Here is a 27,207-nt window from a genome sequence, read left to right as displayed (position 1 = left end):
ATGATTTATTAGCAAATATGAAAATACATGATTATTCAGTACGATACGATGAATGTTTATAGATATATGAAATGTACTGTATATGATTATTCAATACGATATGATGAATGTTCATGTTTGCATTAAATGTTCATGTTGCCACACAACTGTATTTAGTTTTTTTTCCCTTACTGAGAAGTGTCTCACCCCAAACATTATATAATTTTTCAGGAAACCCAGAGAGACCGGCGGGTCAAGGTCGTCGTTGAGTGGGTTGAGCTTCCTTACTAGAAGGGTAAGCGTTGAACGTTGAACTAGGATCAGGAGATTTTTGTTGTATGATCCTAGTGTCATTTTGACTTTTTGGAGATTGTATATATATATACAGTATTTTGATAATATAGTAAACTCTGGTATTATGTTTTATGATTGGATGATTGAGATTTTATACTTACTACTGCTTAGGTTTCCGCTGTGATTGACAGGTGTCCCTATTACCCATGGGTTCGGGTTGACTTTTCTATTTATTATGTTCCATTTTATATTAAGAAATTTGAGGTCGTTACAGTTTGGTATCAGAGCCTAGGATTCAAGGTTTTGTAGACTCTAGAGTGCAGCAATAATAATACCAGAGTATAGGATAAGGGAATTTGAGGTCTGGTTTTGTAGTCTAGATGCAGGACTTCCGTGGTGGTTTGTGTGACTTTCCTGGGGTGACGATTTCAGGAAAGTCATTGTAAACTAACGTCGGGTTGGGTATCTAGGTTGCAGGATTGAACCTTGAATTAAGATCAGGAGAGATGAATTAATTAGGAGAATATACTATATGAGTTGAGTGATATGTATAGTGAAGGGGTTCTGAGTTAAGTTATTTGTTTTCAAGATGGACCCTAGTGGCAATAGTGCCCATGCCTGTGGGAGTGAGGGTGTTGGACCCTCAAGCGTTGCGGGTAGTGATTCAGATTCTGTCTTACGCAGCGTGGCACAACAGGTTATGGCAAAAATTGCCAGGAGTTCAAAGGAATAGGGTGGTCCATCGGCAGGCCACGATAGCTCGATCGAGAAGTTTATTAAGATGAGTCCTCCGACTTACTCAGGAGGGGCAAATCCTGCAGTTGCTCAAAACTGGGTGCAGAAGACAGAGAAAATATTTGCAATACTGTAATGTTCAGAGGAGTAGAAGGTGCTGTTTGCCACCTATAGACTGACTAGGGAGGCCGAGAGATGGTGGTTAGCAGTGAGATTTTTAAAGCAGCAGAGGACTATTGTAACACCCTCAAAATTCATACCATTATATATATATATATATATATATATCTATATCCATACCTAAGCAGCGGAAACACATATCATGCAACCATTTACATATTTACTATGCAATTCCAAAATTTTGTATATACAGACCATAGTCAAACAAAAAATACCCCTCCAGCATCATCCACTCAAAAATACTCAACTCTGACAAAAACTCACCCTATAACTAGGGTGATCAAACAACTTTCTATCCGTGAGCCTAATCTGCTCGCCTAGTTGGCTCACCTGAAAAATGGTAAAGAAATGGGGTGAGTCAACGCTCAGTAAGTGGAAATATGCTATTACTAGTGTGTGACAACTAAGTTAAAGATACTTTTAAAATAGTAACTGAACTATAATGCATTAAATCATCTGTATAGCATATCTTTCTTTCACAATTTAAAATATATTGTATCGTCTATTTTTCTACTTTTCATATTGATAATATCATACTATACTCATTATATACTGTAACACTGTCTACTTATACATATCTGTGCTTCATCCCCAAAACTCTGTACATCATGATTTGACCCCTCATGACAGGGTTGTGCGGCCCGTAGGCTAGACTTTACCTGGTCGGCCCTCTAGATAAGTCAATATACTCTACACTACCTCAGCCCGGCCAAACTGCATACACTCCTAAGCTCGGGACTGACTGCTACCTCGTCAAACTGGCCCCCTCCACCCAGTGAACTGGGGAGCTGCATACTCTCCGAGCACGGTCGACGGTACCTTCATACTATTTGAGATATGTGGTTGCACTCTATCTGTATTTAGCAACGGTACTGTGCTCTGTAAACTGTATCTATCTGTAATTTTTCCATAGGGATCTAATACTATATATACATATATACTCTTTTACTGTTTTCATCATGTTTTCCAAAATTACCATAACGTTATCTTTATGTACTGTAAATACTGTAATCTCTATATACTGTATCTGTAGCATCTTGATGCTACCTCTATATCTCTGTCTATATACTCTGTATGTTATGGTAATAGGAAACATGGCATGCTATAACTTGGCATATACTATTATGTATAAAGTTGTGATATAAATACTGATCTGAACAAAACTGTACACATGTATACGTATATATATATCTGTTTCATGAAACTATTCATATAAAAGCTGTATATGCAGGAACATTTCTCTGTGAATATATATATACATATATATATATATATATATCTATATCTGTATATCTAGTATAATATGATTCATCATGAAAGCTGTATACATTTCTTCATTACATAAAAATCTACTTAGGCCACACATGTATTTAAACTCATATTCTATAAGTACTATATAATGAACTGGTATAAATATGTATCTATGAAGTCTCTGATAGCATTATGAAAATTCCTAGCATAACATATTTCCTTTACCTTAACTTTGAAAAGCCCCAGTATAATTTTGGCTCTATACCCGCAGGTTTCCTAGCTCGACATCCTAAAAACACAATCCCCCAGAACAAAACATCAGTATTTTCTTACCTACAACATTTCTCATAACTGAGGGAAAGGCAAATATTGAATAAAATGTCTTACCCTAAGATTAAGATGAAATCCAACCCAACTTTTCCAGCGATCAGCTCTGGCAGACTTGCAGAGAATCTCACCAGGAGCGTTATGGTAGCCTCAGATCTTCGATCCGGCGAGAAACAGGCCCGAAAACAAAGTGAGAAGTGAGAGAGAGTCGTAAAGAGAGAGAGGAGAGAGAGAGGGGCGCAGATAAGTGATAAAAATCAAAGTTTTCCCCTTATATACTGCGGCCTTTGTCGACGAGACACGTCATCTCGTCGACGAATCTTTCAATAAATTCATCAACGAATCCCTGTATTTATCGACGAATTTTAGGCTGCCCCATAACCCCTCTCGGTATTTTTTCGTCGACGAGGCTCTGTATTTGTCGATGAGTTTCCTTACGTACTCGTCGACGAAGCCTTGTATTCGTCGATGAGTTTTGGAAATTCCTTGAAATTATTATTATTATCCTTAATTATTGTTATCTCCAAAATGCGACGTCATTGACGAAGTCTACTGTCTCCTTCTATTCATGTTTCCATTTTTCCTCTCTCTTTAAAATTTAAATATCAGTATTTTCTGGGTTGTTACAACTATACCTGTGGGGATGACGTAGGAGCGATTTAAGGAAATATTCTTCGACAGGTATTTTCCAACCTCGTCCAGGGAGGCTAAGATTGAGGAGTTCCTGAATCTGAAGCAAGGACAGATGTCAGTGCAACAGTACGCGGCGAGGTTCATCGAGCTATCTTGCTTCGCCCTGTACATCATTCCAGATGAGGTGAAGAAGGTACAACAGTTTAAGAGAGGCCTGAGGAGAGAAATATACAAGCAAATATCAATTTTGAAGTTGCAGGATTTTGCTGACCTAGTTGACCGAGCCACTATAACAGAAATTGGTGATCGGTTGGAGGCTAAGGAGTAGAGGCAGAAGAAGAGATCCACACCTTCCAGTTCCCAGAAGGGAGTCGGCCGTGCTCTGTGGAAGAGAGGTGGCTATTATAGAGATTGGAGGCAAGAGACCGAAAATCGCAGTTTTCAGGGTGTACAACGACCTCTAGTTTGCCCGACTTGTGGGAAAAGGCACCTAGGGAAGTGTCGTGCCGAGCAAGGTGTTTGCTATAGATATGGGGAGCCCTGGTGATAAGGGATTGCTAGGCTCAGATGGGTGCTGCTCCTACTCCTAGACTTGCTCGAGGAGGCTACCAGGCGCCACGTGGAGGCCAGCAAAGGAATATAGCCCCAGCTAGGGTTTTCGCTTTGACGTCGGGCGATTCTGAGGCAGCCGGCGACGTGGTGACAGGTATAGTTAACATGTTTTCATTTAAAGTTATTGCACTTTTCGATTCTTGTGCTACACACTCGTTTGTGTCCTTGGGTTGTGTTAAATTGTGTGGGATTGAAACGCAAACATTAGATGTTGAACTGTTAGTGGCTACACCGACCGGGTCAGCGGTGAGATGTAGTAGGGTACTCTGTGGTTATCCAATTGATATTCAGGGGAGAATTTTATCTGCTGAGCTGGTGATGTTGGATATGCACGGGTTTGACATCATTTTTGACATAGATTGGCTAGCAGCTAATTCTGCTATTATAGACTGTCGTGCAAGGGAAATGATATTTAGACCTCTAGGGAAACCAGAATTCAGATTTACAGGATCATGAGTGCAATCCTTACCTTAGATGGTCTCAGCTGTTCAGGCAAGGAGACTACTCCAGAATGGCTGTCTAGGATTCGTGGCTTTTGTAAAGGAAATGTCAGAAAATGAATTGAAACTTATCAATATGCTTGTAGTAAAAGAATTTACGGATGTGTTCCCAGATGAATTACCAGGTCTACCACCTGATCGTGAAGTAGATTATCCTATTGATCTACTTCCACGTGTAGCACCGATCTCTAAAGCACCGTACTGAATGGTGCCAATAAAGTTGACATAATTGAAAGATCAGTTGCAGGATTTTCTTGATAAGGGCTTCATACGACCTAGTGTATCTCCGTGAGGAGCTCCAGTACTATTCGTCAAGAAGAAGGACGAGTCTATGAGGATGTGTATAGATTATAAAGAGATTAATAAAGTGATAATCAAGAACAAGTATCCTCTACCCTGTATTGATGATTTGTTTGACCGGCTCCATGGTACACAGGTGTATTCCAAGATCGATCTCAAGTCAGGTTACCATCAAGTAAAGGTGAGAGTAGAAGATGTATCGAAGACGGCCTTTAGGACTAGGTATGGGCATTACAAGTTTCCTCTTATGCCATTTGGTCTGACGAATGCTCCCGCAATATTTATGGATTTGATGAATAGGATTTTTCATCCATATTTAGATTAGTTAGTGGTTGTTTTTATTGATGATGTACTGGTCTATTCGAGGAGCTAGGAGGAGCACGAGATACATTTGAGACAGGTCTTGCAGATGCTTAGGGAGAAGAAGTTGTATGCAAAATTCAGTAAATGTGAATTCTGACTCGAGAGAGTTGTGTTTTTGGGGCATGTTATCTCGGGAGACGGAATTTCTGTAGACCCTAGCAAGATTAAGGCAGTAGTGAATTGGGCTAGACCGAGGAATTTTCAAGAGGTCAAGAGTTTCTTGGGGTTAGCAGGATATTACCGTCGTTTCGTTGAGGGGTTCTCAGCTTTATCAGGGCCTCTAACACAATTGACTAGAAAGAATACCATATTTGAATGGGTCGACAGCTGTGAGCAAAGCTTTCAGGAGCTGAAGCAGAGGTTAGTCACAGCGCCAGTATTGATCATCTTGTCTGGGGGTGAGGGTTATACAATCTATAGCGATGCGTCCTTGAAGGGACTTGGCTGTGTACTGATGCAGCATGGTAGGGTGGTGGCATATGCGTCCAGACATTGAAAGAATACGAAAAGAACTACCCAACCCATGATCTTGAGTTGGCTGCAGTGGTACATACATTGAAATTTTGGAGGCATTATCTGTACGGTGAGCAGTGCGAGATTTTATTGATCACAAGAACTTAAAGTATTTCTTCACGCAGAAGGAATTGAACATGAGGCAGAGAAGGTGGTTAGAGTTAATTAAAGATTTTGACTGTACTATCAGTTATCACCAAGGGAAAGCAAATGTGGTAGCTGATGCACTGAGTAGGAAATCGAGAGAATCAACGTTGGCAGCTATGGAGATCCAACGCCCGATCATGATGGATCTAGAGAGACTCGGCATTGAATTGATAGAGAGTAATACTCTAGTATGTATCGCCAGTTTAGTGTTGCAGCCTATGCTGTAAGAAAGAATTAAAGCTGCTTAGAAAGAAGACCCAGAGTTAGTGGAGGTGATGGAAAGAGTGCAGAATGGTCAAGGGGAAGAATTCAGTATTGCAGACGACGGAGCATTGCGGTTCAGTTCCAGATTATGTGTTCTTGCTGATGCTGATATTAGGAAGACTATTTTGGATGAGGCTCATAAAATCTTTGTATACGGTTCATCCCGGTAGTAGGGGTGAGCAAAATTCGGTGAAAACCGAATTAACCGAATTAACCGGCCGAAATTGGTCGGTTCGGTTCGGGTAAAAATCCCGGTTCGGTCGGTTCAGTTATAATTCCACAAAATTTTGGTTAATCGGTTTCGGTTCGGTTAAGGGTAAAAAAATTTCGGTTAACCGAATTAACCGAATTACTAATTAATTAGATTTTAAATATAATTTATGAATATAAATTTTGCTTATGCAAGTGCATGAAGGAGTTTAATTAACATATTTCGATTCTTTGTTTTACGGTAAAATATTATTTTCATTAATAAAATTAATAAAAAAGGTATTTAATTAAGTTAGATTTGGTTTTAAAAAAAATTTATAATTGTATTATATTTCTAACAATTAATTTTAAATGATTTCGGTTAAAATCGGTTAACCGAATTACCCGAATGGGCAATTCGGTCGGGGTCGGTTCGGTTTCCATCGACAATTCGGTCGGTTCGGTTAATGGTTTTATTTAACCGAATTTTTCGGTTAATTCGGTTAATTACCCAAATTTAACCGAATCGACCGTTTGCTCACCCCTACCCGGTAGTATGAAAATGTACAGGGATCTGCGAGAGTTTTTCTGGTGGAGTGGTATGAAGAGGGAGATTGCCGAATATGTAACCCAGTGCTTGACGTGCCAACATGTAAAAGATGAGCACCAGAGGCCGGCAGGCCAGTTGCAGCCGTTATTTATCTCAAAGTGGAAGTGGGATCATATTTCCATGGACTTCGTTTTAGGGCTGCCGTCGACATCGCATAGCCAAAATGCAATTTAGGTGATAGTAGATTAGTTGATTAAGACCACCCATTTCCTCCCTATCAAGATCAGCTATCCCCTCAGCCGTTTAGCGGAGATTTACGTCCAGGAGATAATTCGTTCTCATGGGGTGCCAGTATCTATTGTGTCAGATCGAGACTCGCGATTCACGTCACTATTTTAGAGGAGCTTGCAGAAGGCTCTGGGTTCTTAGTTATCGTTTAGCACGACATTCCATCCTCAGTCAGACAAACTGATTGAGAGAACAATACAGACACTAGAAGATATGCTTCGTGTATGTATATTAGATTTTGGGGGTAGCTAGACTCAGTTCATGCCGCTAGTAGAGTTCGTGTATAATAACAGTTACCAGTCCAGTATTGGCATGACACCATTTGAGGCTTTGTACGGTAGGAGATGTCGATCTCCTTTGTATTGGGATGAGATGGGTGAGCGGCGAGTTGTGGGGCCAGCGCTGGTACAGTAGGCGTACGATAAAGTCCGGCTTATCAGGGAAAGAATCAGTGCAGCTCAAAGCCGACATAAGAGTTATGCCGAGAATCGCTGCAAAAATTTGGAGTTTGATGTGGGTGATCACGTATTTTTGAAGATAGCTCCGTTAAAAGGAGTTATAAGGTTTGGTAGGAAGGGTAAACTTAGCCCTAGGTTTATCGGTTCGTTTGAGATTTTAGAAAAAGTGGGGCCGATGGCCTACAGGCTAGCTTTGCCACCTACACTATCCAGGATACATGACGTATTCCACGTTTCTATGTTGAGGAAATACGTCCCAGACCCTTCTCATATTATCAGCTATGGTGAATTAGAACTTAGTAACTAGTTAGTCTATGAGGAGGTACCAGTGCAGATTCTGAACAGAAGTGAACAGGAATTACGTAGTAAGAAGATTCCTCTGGTAAAAGTTCTATGGAAGAATCATGTGATAGAAGAGACTTCTAGGAGCTCGAGGAGCAGATCAGACAGAAATACCCGCAATTATTCCAAGAAGTCCATATGTGATAAAGGAATATAAGTAAACAAGTAATGTTTCCTTTTGCAGGTACATGTAATGTCTTAGGTAGTATGTGGTATTTTAGTTTTGGGTAAGTTTTCCTTGATATATGTAATCTCCCAAGACGTGAAATGTAACCACGATATTCCTCTGCCATAAGTGAGGGTAAGTAATAAAATAAGTAGACCATTTTGCTTCTAGGATGATAAACTACGTGAATAGTAAATTTCAAGGACGAAATTTTATAAGGACGGGAGGATGTGACAACCTGAATAAAATGGAATTTAAATAATAAAGAGGAAAGGAAATTATCAGAGTACTTGTCGACGAACACAAGGGATTTGTCGATAAAGGTATAAGGGAATTCATCGACGAATACTGAATTTCGTCAACGAAATTATAAAGGATTCGTCGACGAATGACGTGGCTCGTCAATGAATCCAGTTCTATAAATATAAAAAAATCAGGATTTTTCCTTCAAAGTTAAGCAAATTCTCTTCCCTCTCTCTCTCCTCCCTTCGACTCCCTCTCCTTCTTTCTTAGATTTCGGGCCGGATTTACACCGGTTCGACAATCTGAAGCCATTGTCAGGTCCCGCCTTTGGGCTACACAACCTGTCATGGGGGGGTAATACATGACATCAACTAGCTATTCATCCTGAGTATGTTTTCAGTATTATCAGTTATAACAGAAATTTTATGTACGATATGATTTATTAGCAAATATGAAAATACATGATTATTCAGTACGATATGATGAATGTTTACAGATATATGAAATGTACTGTATATGTATAGTTGCATTAAATGTTCATGTTACCACACAGCTGTATTTAGTTTATTTTCCCTTACTGAGAAGTGTCTCACCCCCGAATAGTATATAATTTTTCAGGAAACCCAGAGGGACTAGCGGGTCAAGGCCGCCGTTGAGTGGGCTGAGTTTCCCTACTAGAAGGGTAAGCGTTGAACTAGGATCAGGAGATTTTTGTTGTATGATCCTAGTGTCATTTTGAACTTTTAGAGATTGTATATATATACAGTATTTTGATGATATAGTAAACTCTGGTATTATGTTTTATGGTTGGATGATTGAGATTTTATACTTACTGCTGCTTAGGTTTCCGCTATGATTGACAGGTGTCCCCGTTACCCACGGGTTTGGGTTAACTTTTCTATTTATTATGTTCCATTTTATATTAAGAAATTTGAGGTTGTTACAAGCACTCCCTGATCTCCTTCTCAGTTCGACAGACCCAATCTTCCCTTCAGCGGCAGCACTTCCTTCGCTCGGCGGCAGCAATCCCTCCTTTTGGCCACAGGTTCTGCGACGTCATCGTCATCATATTTCGCGCCTCAGCGAACACGCTGGTCCTTCCTCATTCAGGCGTCGTCTTCTTGTTCTCCGATTTTCCTTATTTTTTCTCCGTTCCGGCGAAATTCCCTTGGCTCTCCGATTTTTCTTCACGACCTCTCCTCTTCTTCGGGAGTCCTGCCATCTCTCAGACACGAGAACTCCTCCGGCGACCTCTAATTTTCTTCGACTGTCTTACCATCTCTCAGACACGGGAACAGTATTATTGTAACAACCCGAATTTAAAAATGAAATTTAAATAATAAGGAAAGAGAAATGGAAACCAGAGACAGAAGGAAGCCGTAGACTTCGTCCACGAACGCGGAGCGTTCATCGACGACATTGCATTTCAGAAGAGAAAAACAAAAGGGGGGAGTTTCAAGGCTTCGTCGACGAATCCCCTGTATTCGTCGACGAAGGCTTAAGAAAATTCATCAACGAACACAGGGCTTCGTCGACGAGAAAATACCGAGAGGGCATCTGAGGCGGCCTGAATTTCATCGACGAATACAGGGTCTCGTCGACGAAATCTCCTGTTCTATAAATAGTTGAAATCCTGGATTTTTTTTATCATTTACCTCCGAGCTCTCTCTCTCCTCTCTCTCTATGGTTCTCTCTCCCTTCTCTCTACGTTTCCGGCCCCACCAGTCGTCAGATCGACGATTCGAAGTCACCACGACGTCCTGGCGGAGTTCTCTCCAAATCTGTTGGAGCGGATCGTGGGAGAAAGCTAGTTGGAAATCATCCCAAAGTTGAGGTAAGGCTTTTTAAGCCATATTTGGTCTTGCGCTAGTTAGAAGAAATGTTGTGTGCATGAAAATACTGAAGTTTAATACTGGGGGTTTTCAGTTTCAGAGTGTTGGTCAGGGAACCCCTCAGGTGTTAAACTTGAATGCTTTTGGGTAAAAACTTTCTACTCAATATGCGGGTTTTTGACAGTTGAGGAAAATATTGTATGCTTAGAAATACTGAACTGTCATTCTAGAATTTTTCATTTTTAGGGTGTTGAGTTAGGAACCCTGCGGGTGTAGGGCAATTTTATTAGGGGCTTTCCAGGAATCAGGTAAGGGGATAAACTAAGCTAGTATTGTTTTGGAAAATGTTTATATATATATATATAGTTATCATTTGATTTATGGAAAATGTATATGATTATATATATATATATGTCTTATATTTGCAAAAATACTGTGAAAATTATCGTATGTTGAATATGTGGAAAATCTATTGTGTGGCATGAGTAAAAATGTTGTGAAATACTCTTTTTTGGGAACGTGGATGAGATGGGTTTTTATGATGGAAAAATTGGCGTACGAGCCGAGATGTTTTTAGATATATATATATATATGGATGTGATTTACCGACATATGGGTCGTGCTATGTGATTTGCCGGCGTACGGGCCGTGCTATGTGACTGTGATTGCTGGCGTACGGGCTGTGCTAGGAGATGTGATTTGTCAGCGTACGGGCCGTGCTATGTGATTACTGTTTGCCAGCGTACGGGCTGTGCTATGTGTAGCTAGCGTACGGGTCGAGCTATGTTAAAATGTGTAATACCAGTGTACGGGCCGATGATTTTCATGATACACGTATATATGTGAAATGATATGATTGATATGAAAATAAATGATATGAGATATTTATGTATCACGGTTTCAGTATATGTATATGATATCAGAACCTGGTTGGCTTGGTTTAGGCTGACACTTGCACGGTACTGTTGCTATGTGTCCATGGTCCTCGTGATCGTGATATCTATGTTAACACCACTGTACGGAGTGGTGTGAGATTAGATGGTCGATGGGTTATGTTCGAGGAGTGTGCTGTTATCGCTAGGGGTGAGCATAATTCGGTTAAAACCGAATTAACCGGATTAACCGCCCGAAATTGGCCGGTTCGGTTCGAGTAAAAAAGTCAATTCGGTCGGTTCGGTTAAAAATTTTAAAAATCTCGGTTAATCGGGTTCGGTTCGGTTAATGGTTAAAAAAACATCGGTTAACCGATTAACCGAAATTTTTATAATAGGCCCGCAGGTGGGTGACTCGGGCTTGGCCCGCTTGGCTGCTTGGGGCTTGGGGCCTGGGCCTGGTGGGAAAAAAAGGCTCCGTGCGGCAACTTCCGGGCCTCCGGCCTTCACTCGTTTCACTAATTCACTCCACACTCACGGTCCACAGCCCACACTGGCACACTCCACACTCCACGAGTCCACAGCATCAGGCTCCACAGTACACGACTCCACACTCCACAGAGGCACACCGCACACGCACAGCCGCACAGACACACACAGACTCACACTCTCACAGACTCACAGTGGGGAATCGGGGATTTGGGGATTAGAGTTAGGGTTTATCATCGCTTCCTCAGTCCTCTGTTCCTCGGTTTCTCTGTGCTCCGCCGAGTGCCGATCTGTCCCGCAGGCCGCGCCGCCGCAGCTCTCCTCTCGGACCTCTCCTGCCTCTCCATCGGAGTCATCGGACATTCGGACCACCTTTGGAGGCTTGGAGCCTCTCGTCTCGGTCCTCACTAAGTCACTCCTCAACGTGACAGCGTCTCGGACTCTCAGTCTCAGCCACCAGTGCACCACCTCGCCGTGACCTCGCCGTGCAAAGCCGGACCCCAGTGGGCAGTGGCAGTAAGCCAGTAAGTCAGTAACTCCTCCTCCTCGTCTTCTTCTTCTTCTTCTTCTTCTTCTTCTTCTTCCACTTTTGTTATTATATTTATGTGCATTTTTTGGGTTTGTTATTAATAAATAAGTTATTTAATTAAGCTGGATTTTGTTTTTTAATTTTTTTGTATAATTATCAATTTTAAATAAAATCGGTTAAATTCGGTTAAAATGGTTAACCGAATTACCCGTTCGGGTAATTCGGTCGGTTCCAGTTCGGTTTGCACGGCCAATTCGGTCGGTTCGGTTACTATTTTTGTTTAACCAAATTTTTCGGTTAATTCGGTTAATTACCCGAATTCGGCCGAACCGACCGTTTGCTCACCCCTAGTTATCGCCCCTGGTGTACGGACCAGTCTGGGTAGACCCATCGGACCTACAGACTAGACTATCGACTTGGCAATGGTCGGCCAACCATTATCAGGTCTCGCCATCGGGCCACACAACCTAGTCATGTAGGGGTAATACATGACAACAGCCAGCTAACCCACCAGGATGATTTTTATGTTATTATTATTATGACATGATTTGAGATATGTTATGAAAATGCAGTATGTTCTGCCATGTTGATATATATATATATATATATATCTATATATGTTTTCCCATATTTGACGAAACAGTACTAAATGTGTTATATATGATATATGTTGAACACAAATTACTTATGTTGTCACGCACTAGTATTAGTTTATTTCCCTTACTTAGAGGTGTCTTACCCCTAAACTTCATTAACCTTTCAGGAGCCCCAGATAGGAGAGCAGGAAAAGCCCCGCTGACTTAGTGTGGATTATCTGCCCTTTTTGAAGGGTAAGCTTTTGGTAGGAATAGGACTTTTGTGGGAACTGTCCCTAGACTTATTTTTGGGATGTATATACTGAGAGATAGTGTTTGTAGTACTCTGGTATGTATTATGCACATTATGATGAGATGTATATGATTTTATACTTTTTACTGCGTAGGCTTCTGCTGTATGTTTTGTTATATCCCTGGTACCCACAGGTCCAGGTGGATGGTGACCTTCTGAGTTGTGATGTTTGATGTTGATATTATTAAAAAAAAAAAAATGTGAAAAATGAGCGGGTCGTGACAATTATTTTATCTTTTTTTTTATATCTCTCGGCTTCTCAGTGCTTCTCCATTAGTCTTCTCCGGCAGTATCTCCGCTCTATTTTTATGGCTATCCAGCCATCTCAGCTTAAGTGACATTTTTCAATTGACCATCTCCGGTTTTGGCTCGCCTTCGTAGTCTCAACACTCTGACGGCACCTTCGGCTTCTTTACACTTGAAGACTATTAAATTGCAGGTTTATATTTTTGGTTGTTGCAAAACTCGAATTTGACCCAATTCGGCGGTTTGATTCCTCTGAACTGAACTATCTGAACTGATATGACATCATGGAAGCATATGGTTTTTCAATGGCGGCACATACTGTCACCGGTTCTTCAACCTCTTATGAGATTGCTATCCCTGGTCTCACCCGCAAACAATGTCGTCGACTCTTGGAACCTTTTTCACCCTTGAACACCAACTCTGCCAATTTTGTTGGTAACCTCGCCTCTTGTCATTCTGCTTCTCTTTCTAACACTAAATGGATTGTTGATTCTGGTGCATCTGATCACATGACTTCCAATTTGTCTTCTCTTGATAATATTCAGCTTCTCAATCAGCCATGTCTCATTAAGCTTCCAAATGGTGACATTGTTCCTGTAACTCATATGGACACTATGCGATTTTCTCCTAATTTCTCTCTTTCTAATGTTCTTTATGTGCCTTCATTTAACTTTAACTTATTATCCATCAACAAACTTATCACTGATCTCAATTGTGTTACCATATTTTTTCCCACCTTTTGTGTCTTTCAGGACCTATCAACGAGAAGGCTGATTGGAACGTGTGAAGTACGGGATGGGCTTTATCACTATAAACCCCCCTCCACCTCAGTTTTCCACTCTCAACGTATTTCTGACACTACTATTTTGCATCAACGTCTCAATCACCATTCCATTTCATGTATGCTGAAAATTTTAAATATTTCTTCTCCTTCTTTGCCTTGTGATGTTTGTGCTAGAGCAAAGCACACTCGTTTACCTTTTTCCTTAAATACACATAAGAACACATTTTGATTTAATCGGATTTATTGTGATATATGGGGTGGTTATCCTACCGCTTCACTCTCTGGTGCACATTACTTTTTAACAATTGTGGATGACTACTCACGTACTACATGGGTCTATCTTATGCGCATGAAATCTGATACTTTCACTTGCCTTAAAATTTTTTGTGCTATGGTAAAAAATCATTTCAATTGCACTGTTAAGCATGTATGCACTGATAATGGTTGAGAATTTCTATCCACCCCACTTCAAACTTTTTTTCATGATCAAGGCATTTTTCATGAGCGTACATGTATGGATACACCACAACAAAATGGTGTTACCGAACATAAACATCGTCATCTTCTTAATATGACTTGGTGTTTACGTTTTCAAGCCAATCTTCCCGTTTCTTTTTGGGGCGAATGCATTCTCACAGCCACCTATTTAATTAATCGCACTCATTCACCTGGCCTCAATCATAAGTTCCCTTATGAACTTCTTTTTTAGAAACCCCCCTTGTATACACACTTGCTAGTGTTTGGGTGCTTGTGCTATGCCCAAACTGCTCGCCAACATCACGATAAATTTTCTCCTCGTGCTCTTTGATGTGTTTTCTTAGGTTATCCTACTCATCATAAGGCTTATCGTGTCTACAATCTTGAAAACAAAAAAAATTTCATCTCCCGTGATGTCACTTTTGAAGAAAATGTTTTTCCCTATCATCTCATCTCTCCAACTCCTACATCTTCCCTAGTCCTTCCCTTTCCTATTCCTGATATACATCTTTCCCACACTTTTCCTTCTCCACCACCCACACCTAACCCTAGCCCCTCATCTCTCTCTCCTTCTTCCTTGGTTCCCTCCCCGCCACCCCCACCCTCACCCCCTTCCCCTCCACCCCCCACACACCTTTTCACGGCCTAAACGAGCTATCACACATCCCTCTCACTTAACTGATTATATCTGCCCTACTTTACCAAAGTCCTCCACGACTTCACATGTTTCAAGATGTCCCTCAGGTACGGTTTATTGTCTCTCATCTTTTTTATCTTACCATCGTTTCTCCCCTCCACATTTGACTTTTCTTTCTGTTATGTCTCAACATCCCGAACCTACCTTATATTCTCAGGCTGTGCTACACTCCCATTGGCGTGATGCCATGACTTATGAAATCCAAGCCTTAGAAACCAATAATACATGGGTTCTTCAACACCTTCCACCTGAAAAAAAAAACAATTGGTTGTAAATGGGTATTCAAAACAAAACTCCAGCCTGATGAATCCATAGAGCAACACAAAGCTCACTTGGTGGCCAAGGGCTACACTCGGGTAGAAGGTTTGGGTTATTATGATACTTTTGCTCCTGTTGTTAAACTCGTTACTGTTAGGCGTGTTCTTGCAGTGGCTGCCGCTCGGAATTGGCATCTCCTTCAATTGGACGTCAACAACGCTTTTCTCCATGGTGAACTCGATGATGAGGTTTATATGATCCCCCCCCTGGGTTATTGCAAACGGGGGGAGACTCGTGTTTGTCGTCTTCAGAAATCCCTCTATGACCTCAAGCAAGCTTCTCGCAATTGGTTCTCTAAATTATCTTTTGTTTTACTTGCTGCGGGCTTCACCCAATCTCAAGCCAATCACTCTCTTTTCACCCACTCTCGGGGTTGGTCTTTTATTCTTATACTTGTTTATGTTGATGACATTCTCATGACAGACAATGATCTCTCCGATATTAGCACTTTCAAAGTCATGCTCGCTCAGAAATTCAAACTCAAGGATCTTGGCAAATTGAAATATTTCCTTGGCATCGAAGTTGCTCGCTCTCCCACTGGCATTTTTCTCAACCAACGCAAATATTATCTTGACAACCTCACTGATAGCGGTCATCTGGGTGCTCGTCCTGCCCACTTTCCCATGGAACAAAATCTAAAGCTCAATAATACTAATGGTGCTCTCCTCTCTGATCCTAGCTTGTTTCGGCGACTCGTTGGACATTTGATCTATCTCACCATCACTCGTCTCGACCTTGTATTTCTAGTCAACATTCTCAGTCAATTTATGCACTAGCCCAGACAACCGCATTATGATGCTGCTGTACGTGTTCTTCGATACATTGAGGCATCTCCAGGTCAAGGCTTAGTTTTTCCTGCTACCAACACTCTTCAAGTCTTAGCTTATTCTGATTCGGATTGGGCTAGTTGTCCACTCACTCGCCGCTCCACCACTGGTTTTTTCATTTAGTTGGGCACTAATCCAATTTCGGCGCACTAAGAAACAACCTACTGTCTCTCGCTCCTCCACTGAAGCTGAGTGCCGGGCACTTGCTTCCACTACCTGTGAACTTATGTGGCTCAAAACTCTTTTACATGATCTTGGCGTTCCATGTTCTCAGCCTATGCTTTTATATTGTGACAACCAAGTGACTCTTTACATTGCCCAGAATCCTGTTTTCCACGAACGTACCAAACATATAGAAATCGATTGTCATATTGTTCGTGAAAAGTTACGGGCTGACCTCTTCTTCACTAAGCATATTCCAACCCACAGTCAGCTTGCTGATATCTTCACCAAAACTTTGGGTCATGAACATTTCAAAACCTTATCACGCAAGTTGGGCATTACGGATCTCCATACTCCAACTTGAGGGGGAGTATTAGAGATATATACACTTTCCATTTTAGCACAATATTTACTTTCCATTTTTTCCAATTCTCTTATGTATATATACCCTTGTAATCCTTGTAGTAAACACAATAATCAATAGTGAAAATAATTCTTCTCCAATTTTAACAATAAAAGAGTATGTATTTTCAATTCAAAAAATCATAAGCTTAGGGTTTCAAAGGCCTAACCCCATCTCCCCCTTTTATAATCTTCCTCAAGCAACTCCTACCAGCAACGTTCACGAGCAGCAACGGTAACCCAGCAACGTTCGCCAATGGTAATCTGTAGCGTCCGGCCTCTGCTCTCTGCTGCACTAGTGCTGGTTGCTCTACAACGCGAAGAAAATTGAAGGAGGAAGGGGCAGAAGAATAGGCGAAACAAATCTCGCAGGACCAACTTGCGAGATTTGCCACGCGTCAGCTCACGTAACTTATGCGCAGCAAATCTCGCAGTTAGGTCTTGCGAGATTTGCTCAGCCCTGTGCCACGCGTCACCTTCCCGCTCGTTGGAGCTTTAAATCTCGCAGCTTGGTGCTGCGAGATTACGTGAGCATCAATTTGGGAAATTTTTTCCCAAATAGAGTATTATTTAATATTTTATTTTATTTTAATAATAAAATGGGAAAAAACTCAGAGAGAGAGGGGGAAGGGCATGTGAGGGGTAATTAAAAGGGGGAAAAAAAAGAAAAAGGGAGGTTATTTAATATTGTATGTTCAAATATTATAACACAAAAATGATAAGTTTATAAAATAATACTTTCATCCCATAATCAAATTCAATAATAATAAAATAAGAAATTTTATTTAAAATAATAATTCTCCCTCATTCACAATTTTTTGAAAAAATAAATTTATTTTTTACTATTTTTTTTATAAAATATTATTTAAAATAAAAAATTATTCTAATATGATTAAAAATGAAAAAAAAATCAAATATTAAGGATATGTAAAATTAAAATTTTATTTATTTACTTAACATATTTTTAATATTTTTTTATTTTACTTGATCACCAAATTTTAAAAAGTAAAAACTGAGGTGCATGTTTCTTGATATCGGATATGGTTCGATGTGCGGTTCACGCTTCCCAATGTTGGGCACGTTTCAATGTATGGTTCACTTTTCCTAATGTCAGCTACGGTTCGCGCTTTTTAATGTCGTGTACGGTTCGATGTACAGTATTGATCTAAATTTCATAACTTATGGTGTGAACGCTTTTGCATGCTTGCATGGTCTACGCACATACAATTTGGCACATTGAACATTAACTATACTTGTACGGAATTAGATATTTTGTTAATTCCAAATTTTAATTACATGTAGCCTAGTTAAGTGACACAATTGCTTAGACTAACATGCATATAGATGAATGCCTAATCATAATATTAGATTATTTACAACTAATTAGCATTATAATGAAATTGTATTGTGCACATGCATGGTGCCCTTGGTGTAACTTTGAGATTAGCAATCTTTATGCTATTATATTTGATTATGGGATGAAAATATTATTTTATAAACTTATAATTTTTTGTTATAATATTTGAAGATACGATTTTAAATAACCCCATTTTTTTTTTTGCCCTTTTAATTCCCCTGACATGCCCTTCCCCCTCTCTCTCCTATCCCCGAGTAGCCTTAGTGCTACTTGACAGCTCCCTTTTTTTGTTTTTTTAAATGCAACTTGGGGATGTTGATATTTTTAATACTTTTTTAAAAACCTTACCGTCCTAAATATTGGATCAATTTTTCAAACAAATCTATTACTTTTTCAAACAAATCTATTACTTGATCCAACAAAATTTGTTTAAAACTTACTTAACCAAGTAGCACATTAGTGTCATTTTGGGAATAATTTTTTCAAATAAGATATTATTATTATATTGTTTTAAAATAATAATAAAGCGGCATTTGTAGTCTTTTTGACCCTTTGCCACACAACGCGTGGCTTCGTCCATCCTCCCCCCTCTCTCCAGTTCGATTTCACGATCGCGTATTAGGTTTCGCGTTCTCTCTCTCTCTCCCTCTCTCTATCCTGCTATGGCCGTCCGGTTCAAATTCAGAAGCTCCATGAACTTTGACTCGGTCGACATCGATGGTCGACCCTCCATTTCGGTGCGAGATCTCAGGTCCAAAATCATCCGCCACAAGAACCTCAACATCTGCCAAGACTTCGATCTTGTCTTCTCTGATGCCCTAACCGGTCGAGGTCTTTCTTCTTTTCTCTTATATTGACGTTTAATATGATATTATTTGTTTTTTTTTTTTGTGTGGTTCTGTTTATTGATATATGAAAAATTTTAAATTCATAATGATTTACATGAATTAATGAGACGCGGGCACACGGGTTAATATCTCTAATTTATGTTTTTATGATAAATTTGCATAATTTTGGGTTAAAGTCCGAGTGCAATGACCTGGTCTTTCAATTTTTTCATGATTGGGTGTATATACTAAGAATCTGTAGAGATAAAAACTTATAATTTATACTCTTTGTTGTAATTTTTTGGATGAATTAGAGTATTGTGACGAAAATATTCAAATTCCGAGTGGTTCGAGCATAATCATCAAGAGGGTACCTGCGGGATCAACGCCATTGCCTAAGTAAGATTTATCAGCAATCATCTTATTGCAATTATTCTGCGTTTTTTTGATAAATTATATTTTTTTATTCATGGCTACTTTGTTCATTCAGTTTGAGAACTACAAAGTTGGGAATAATGCAACTAAAAAAGAATTAGGAACTTTCCCAGTTGATATATGATCATTCTGCATAAATTCATGCATGTAATCAGTAGACTGATCTAGTGCATGTGATTTTTAAAATATACAGAGTAATTCCTCCAGGCTCCAACCAGAAGTGTGTTTAATCATATTACTTGGAATTTATATATGTCCTTTTTTTTTTGTTTTTGTTTTTGCTTTATACATAAAGTGTAGTAAATCATGCTTAACTTAGATGTTGCACCTCAAAAAAAGTAGGCAAAGTTGTGTAGCTGAACTTTATTATAGACATGATTCAATTCATCTGTGACATCAGCATTTAGGAAAGGATTATTTCTTTCATTGCATACCATTTGTTAGCGAAGTACCAAAAAAGCTACCCATGCAAGATAAGGATCCCGTATGGCTTGGCAGTTCTCCATGTCTCCCTTTCTATTGCACCGCTCTGCTTCTTGTCTTTACATGCTGCAGCCTCTCCTACTCCATTTGTATTTTTGATTCCTTCAAGAAAAGGTTAGCCAACTGAGCCACTGACCAAGCTACATGAAAGTGTATAAAATATACATCAAAGCCATCAATGCAAATTTTCCCATTTGTTTACATTGTATTGGAGCTAAGTAGACTTGCGTCCATGGCTTCCTCTTACCAAAACACCTAATCCAATCTCTCAATCCTACCCAGCCAGTTCTCTTGAGCGAAAATTTGTGAGACACAAAAATCTTTTGGATACCCTTGAGGTAACCATGAATCTAGTAAGTAAAGAGGAGCTTGTCATCTGCATCCTTGGTGGTCTTGGATCACATTTTGATTCATTCGTTGCATCTTGCACTGCTCGATCTGAATCAAACTCACCCAATTTTCTAGATGATTTCATAGCTATGCTATCACATATGAGATGCTACTTGAGCATACTCATACTTGAGAATTGTCCCTCAATGTTGCAACTAAAAATTATGCTTGAACTTCTCCATCTACTACTTGCAATCCCAAAATCATGGTAACATAAGGCACTACTACAACTAGGCAATATCCACCACTATTGGAGTGTCTATAAATCCTCAAAACCACTGGCCTTGTCATGCAATCCATAATGACACTGTCATATCTGTGACAAAATGGGGCACTCACCCATTAAGTGTATCATTGATTTGATCTTGTATACGTTGCTAAATAACCTTAGAAGCTTTTTGCAAAAATTGCTACACCTTAAATAGTAAACTATTCATTGTGACATGTGGACAGTGGAGGTTTCAATTATATTACTATTGATCTCAATAATCTCTTGGTACATTCAAACTATCATGGCAGTGATAACGTCACAACAGGAAACCATATGACTCGTACAACACGTGGGACACATTGCTATTCCTTATAATTTACATACATTAGTTCTTAAGAATGTTCTTCATGCCCCCAAATGACAAAAATCAATTGTATCTCAATTTGCTTTAGATAAAAATGCGTATCTTGAATTTCACACTCGTACTTGTTTTGTGAAGGACTAGAGTGGAACAATCTTTCTCCAATGGAAGTTTGAGAAAGGCCTCAACAAATTCTCTCCTCTCGCTACTTCACCTTTGCATATGTGCCACTAGTCTTCCTATGTGAACGAGCCAATTTTGATACTTAGCGTCACATTTGTCAATTACACTATCAACCATCATCACCTCCCACATCTTGGTAGTAAACACATGAAGATGTGCTCCTTATGTCAAATTGGCAAAAGTCTTCGTCACCGCCTTCTATATCATACATTGTGTCCAATGTTCCTTTTTCTCTTGTTCACTCTAATGTATGTTGAGTTTTTTAATGGTTATTGTTATTTTGTTCATTTTCTTGATGATTGCACTAAAATATTTGGTTATCTTTAATGAAATCACAGAAGTTCTCAATATATTTCAACATTTCAAAACTACAGTTCAAAAACAACATGGTATTGACCATCAAATTCCTATCTTCACACGCATGCTTAAGATGGTGTTGCAGAATGCGAGCATAGACACATGATTGAAAGTGGCCTTACCCTTCTCACTTGTGCCTCTTTGCCACTTGAATTTTGTGATTTGCTTTTCAATTAACAGTTTATCTCATTAACAGACTACCGAGTCCATCCTCTCTTGCATCTTAGCTTTCGAAAAATTATATGGCTGCCCTCCTTATTATGAATTTCTTAATGTTTTTGGGTGCTTGTTTTATCTACATGCTAGGCCATATAATTCTCAAAGCTTGAGCACATAGTACCTTATGTGTGTTTTTCTTGGGTATAACATCAAGCGCTAGGATTACCTTCACTTCCATCCCACCTATCAATGTATCTTAATCTATCCTTGTGTTATCTTTGATGAAACCCAATTTCCATAGAAGGGGAAAAAACCATCTCATCGCCTGCTTTCACTCTTCCTAATTCATCTCTTGGCGCCATCTTAATGCTTGCATCCACTTCTCCCTCTTTAATGCTCCTTCCTCCACTGAATATTTTCCTAATTTCTCCCCTACTAATCCATCCCTCCTCATGCCTCACTTTTCCCCTTAAATTTCTCTCCCATATCTTCTCCCTTTTCGCCCCATTCACCTTCCCTATCCCATACATAATCCCCCAATATAAGTTTTTATTCTTTCCCATCTCAATCATATCTTCCCTCCTCATTCACTCATTCAATGATCACTACCCATTCCAATTAATATTCTCTCAAGCCCAGGGTTAAATCACACTACTAAGCATCCTAGGCTGCCCCTTGCCTTCCCCTATGTGGAATCCACATATTATTCTCAGGCCGATCCTTCACATCTCTAGCGCCAAGCCATGCCAGAATTTGATGCCTTACTCCAAAATCATACTTGGTCCCTTTTGCCACCGCGTTCATGTTAGAACATTGTTAGCTGCTATTGGCTTTTCAGACCTAACACAAAATTGATAGCGCTATAGGGCTTAGCTTGTTGCCGTAGGGGTTACCCAACATCTTGGCATTGATTTTTTTCATACTTCCAATCTAGTGGCGAAACTAACCGCCATTGAATGATGCTCTCTCTTGCCCTGTTTCAGAACTGGTATTTGAAGCAAATTTACCTCAAAAATGCTTTTTCTTAAAGGTGAATTGTCTAAAGAAGTATGCATTCGTCAATGTGCTCTGTCTTTCCCTGTCTCAGAATTGGTATGTGAAGCAAATTGACATCAGTATTGCCTTTTTCTCAACTGTGAATTGTATGAAGAAGTATGCATGTGCACCAACTGGCAAAATTCATTAGCAAAGAGCCCTGTAGTCGATTTACCGTCTCGACAAATCTCTCAATTGCCTTTACCAGGTCCTTTGCGTGTCGTTTTATAAGCTACATAACCATCTTTCCTAACTGGGCTTCAAGAATTCCTCTTTTGACTGATCATTGTTCATTTAGCACTTGGATACTCCACTATGATTTTAGGCCTATCAATGATATCATAGTTGCAGGCAGTGACTCCAACTAGTTTCAACTGTTTGTCCATTCTTTGGACACCAAATGTTTGCTTAAAGACCTTTGATCTCACATATTTCTTTTTAAGGTCACTTCCCTTATTTTGGCCTATACTTGTGCATCCACATAGATGGTGCCAAACTCATCCCCTCTCCAGCTGTGGATAGTTCCCATTTATCTAGTTTATAAATGATCCCATGCCTGATGTCCTATTTTATTGTAGTGTTGTGGGTGCCCCTAATTTGCAACCATTACTTGTCATTACTCTTTTGCTGTAATTTATGTCTGCCAATATATGCGTTGCCCTACTCTTTGTCACTGTGAAACTGTGAACACACACTTCACTACCTCAAAGGTATGTCATCCCTGGCATGGTAGTAATGGTACCCAATCTTCCACGAACTTTGTTTTAATTTCCTACTGAGACACCAATTGAGTCGGGACCCTAACTGATGCTCCACTCATGGATATTGTGTCTTTCTAGGCCCCAACCTCAATCTTGTTGGTTGATGCAATTACGAGCAAGGAGGCTGACTATCAGGCTCTTGCCTTTACCACTGTTGAGATAATTTGGGTCCTGCACAATCTTCTGTGAGCTTTTCCTCTCTCTCTCATCCACCACTTTAATTTTGTGAGAACCTCAGTTCCATGTCTCATAGCAAACTTTGTTTTTCACGCTTGGTGCAAGCAGCTTCAGATTGACTACCACTTTGATTGTGAAAATATTTCCTGCTAGGACTTAATTGTACGATACCTCCCATCACAATCTGAGGTTGCTGGCATCCTCACCAAGAGGATCCCAAGCTCATGTTTTATTTTTCTTTGCTCCTAGCTTGCTGTGTAGCCTTCTCGAGCTTTTAGGGGTAATGTTAGTAAAGCAACAAAAGCTACTCATGCAAGAAAAGAATCTTGTCTGGCTCGATACTTCTCCACGTCTCCCATGCTATCAAGCCACTCTGCTTCTTATCTTTACTTGCTGTAACCTCTCTCCTAGTCCATTTGTATTTTGGTTTGAGAGGGTTGCTGTCAAAGTGAGAGCTTGATCAGGAGCTGCCATTGATGATAGCTTTTAGTTTTTTTTTTTTTGTGGGGGGGGGGGGGTTGTTTGTCTTACACTAAGGTACAAGAAAGGAAGGATGCATGAATGATATCCATCTACTCTTTGATGATGGGGACAATTCTACTGGTAAGGGAAGGAATTTCTAGATGGTTTATACATGCCAGTTGGACAAGTGAGATAATTTTATTGGGGCAACAGAAAAAGATGCAAGGAACAAGCCTCAAAGTACTGTCTTGTGAAACCTTGGGGAGGTACAAATGTTAGGAGTATCATCGGTAAGGAGAAGGAAAAATGGGTGATAGGTCGGATAATGATAGTGTTGATATTAGTGAAAATGCAGGATGATTTGTTTTTGAATGATATTTGAGAACAGTGTGGCTATGATTTTGAAACATAGGATTTACTTGGGGATTTATTGTACGTGCCACCATCTCCCAATGGAAGGTTTAGAGGGTACTTTAATGATCGAGGATAATGGAACGGGGAAGGAGCAGCCGTGCAAGGATGGGGTTTTGCCCATTCCAGTAGATGAGTGTGATTGGAAGGACTAGAAGCTCAACAATTGTTGGATGAGATCTTTGAGATGGATTTGTGGCTATCTGGTCCTGGAGGTAAGGGAGTTTGCATGGATGGGGGTAAAAGGAAATTGAAGAAGAGACTGTGTGAATTTGCAATTTGAAGTGCTCAGTGAATTATGAAGGCAATGGTTTAATGAGGTTGTTTCTTATTTGTGGTTAGATTTTTTTTTCCCCCTCGAGTTTTGCTTGTCCTTTTTTAGGTTGTCAACTCCTTTTCCTCTCTTAATAGATCTTCATTTATTGTTTTAAAAAAGGCTTACCCAATCCCTCTCCTACTCTGCATGCAATTCACTTATATTTTATATTTCAAGGTAAGGGTTAGTTAGGGTACATGCGGTGTATAAAGCATACACCATAAAGCAATCTATGCAAATGTGTGGAAGAAATTATTCCCAAGAATCCCTGCCAATCTCCTCACTTCTAGACCATTAAAAAATGACTTGTACACCTAAAATCAATTTTCATTGGTGAGTCATGCTGCTCAAGATGAATTTTTGTCACTTGGAACTAGCACCTTAGCTGGAGGACTCCAGTCTCCGCCTTGACATGAACATGGACAAAAGTACTGAATATGTGTTGAAACTTGAATATGCCATCTAACTACGTAGCCACGATACATCCTGCATCAGCAGTCAATGTTGTTATTGTTGTTGTCATCTCCCTCTCTCCCCTCCCCGCACCACAATATACCCTTTATATTTAAGAGTAATACTTTTTTGTAATAGTAATATAAATTCTTCTAATATTCATCTGATAAATTAGCAACTAGTAGCATTTGTATAAAAATTACAGCACTTGTACTATGTATATGTATATATATGTGTGTGTGTGTGTGTGTGTGTGTGTGTGTATGCGTATGTGTGTGTATATGTGTGTGTGTGTATATATATATATATATATATTCACATGAGTCTTTAACCAACCATTTGTATGTTTTGCTGCAGATATGTAAATGAATTTTGAATTATAACAAAATATCACTTAACTATTGCGGAATTAAACTTGAATCATACGACTAAACTGTGGGAAAGGGTAATTGAACAAAGAACATGAATAGAAATGGGGGTCTCAGAGAATTATATTGGATTTATGGCCGGGAGATCGACAACAGAATCTATTTACCTACTAAAAAGATTAACGGAAAAATTCAAGGAAAAGAAGAGGGACTTGCATATGTTTTTTATCGACTTGGAGAAAACATATGATAGAATACCTAGAAAAGTTCTATGGTGGGTTTTTAGAAAAGAAGGGTGTATGCAATAGATATGGTGATGTTATTAAGGATATGAATGATAGAGCAATGACTATTTTTAGGGCTGCAGGAGGAGAGTCTAGAAAATTTCGAATCACAATAATTTTATATCAAGGTTCTACTTTAAGTCCTTAGCAGTTTGCTTTAGTGGTTGATTGAACTTACTAGGCATCCAAAACAAGATCCCATGGTGTATGTTGTCTTCAGATGATACTGTTTTGATTGATGAAAGTATGAGTGGATTAGACTCTAAGTAGAACTTTGGAGAGCAACATCTAGAGGTTTTAGGATAAGTAGAAATAAGACAAAATATATGAAATGTAGTTTCAGCCATGTTAGGAGGAATATTGAAAACAAGATTAAACTTGATAATCAAGAAATCAACAACATTAGTAGATTTCGATATTGGTTCTATTATGCAAGTGTAGGGAGAAATTGAAGAGGATGTGGTACATAGAGGCAAAGTCAGTTGGGTAAAATGGAGAAGCGTGTCGGGTCTGCTATGGGATTGGAGAATACCATGAAAATTAAAAGGAAAGTTCTATAGGATGACTGTAAGACCCCAAGCTTTAAGGATCAAAATGATAGACAACTAAGAAACAACACGTTCAAAATGTAAAAGTGGCCGAAATGCGCATACTAAGGTTGATGAGTTGTATAACATTGAAGTATGCAAGTACAAAAACAACAACAACAACAATAGCAAGCCTTCAGTACCACGAGGTGGGGTCGGCTACATGAATCCTTTTCCGCCAATTCACTGTATCTAGAGCATTTTCCTCTACTTGATTAAGGGCTATTAAATCTTTCCTCACTGCCTCATTCCAAGTAATTTTAGGCTTACCCCTACCCTTTTCATGCCAGAAACTATAACTAACTCACTCCTCCTCATAGGTGCTCTACTAGGCTTGCGTTTTAAATGCCCAAACCATCTAAGTCGCCCCTCCCTTATCTTATTTTCAACCTTTGCTATGCCTAAATTTTTGCGTATATATTCATTTCTTACTTTATCTTTTAATGTTAAACTACTTAGCCACCTTAGCATACGCATTTCAGGAACTTTCATTCTTTGTATATGCTGTTTCTTAGTTGCCCAACATTCTGAATCATAAAGCATAGCTGACCTTATAGCCGTCTTATAAAACTTTTCTTTTAATTTTAAGGGTATTCTACAGTCACACTACACATCTGAAGCACTCCTCCATTTTACCCAACGTGTCTTAATTCTATGCTATATCTTCTTCAATTTCCCATTCACCTTGCATAATAGATTCAAAATATCTAAATGTATCAGTGCTTTTAATCTC

General features: G+C 39.5%; 1 protein-coding gene across 4 annotated transcripts in view; it reads left to right on the top strand.

Annotated features, from left to right (window-relative positions):
• Positions 1-18,755: 18,755 nt before the first annotated feature.
• Positions 18,756-27,207, top strand: part of LOC131150835 (E3 ubiquitin ligase PARAQUAT TOLERANCE 3-like) — a 52,445-nt gene continuing 43,993 nt past the window's right edge. For 2 of the 4 annotated variants that reach the window (XR_009135616.1, XM_058101831.1), the window contains exons 1-2: positions 18,756-19,045; positions 19,356-19,440. Coding sequence is in view for 2 of the 4 variants with exons in the window: in XM_058101831.1 (XP_057957814.1) it covers positions 18,877-19,045; positions 19,356-19,440 (254 nt within the window). In the remaining 2 variants the exon portion in view is untranslated. The remainder of the gene's footprint in view (positions 19,046-19,355; positions 19,441-27,207) is intronic. The other 2 variants (XM_058101830.1, XR_009135615.1) reach the window with 2 other exon arrangements.

The sequence above is a fragment of the Malania oleifera genome, chromosome 3, assembly GCF_029873635.1.
Source record: "Malania oleifera isolate guangnan ecotype guangnan chromosome 3, ASM2987363v1, whole genome shotgun sequence".
Classification (NCBI taxonomy): Eukaryota; Viridiplantae; Streptophyta; class Magnoliopsida; order Santalales; family Ximeniaceae; genus Malania; species Malania oleifera.
Note: the sequence above shows the minus strand (reverse complement) of the source record. Positions and strands in the feature narration are given on the sequence as shown.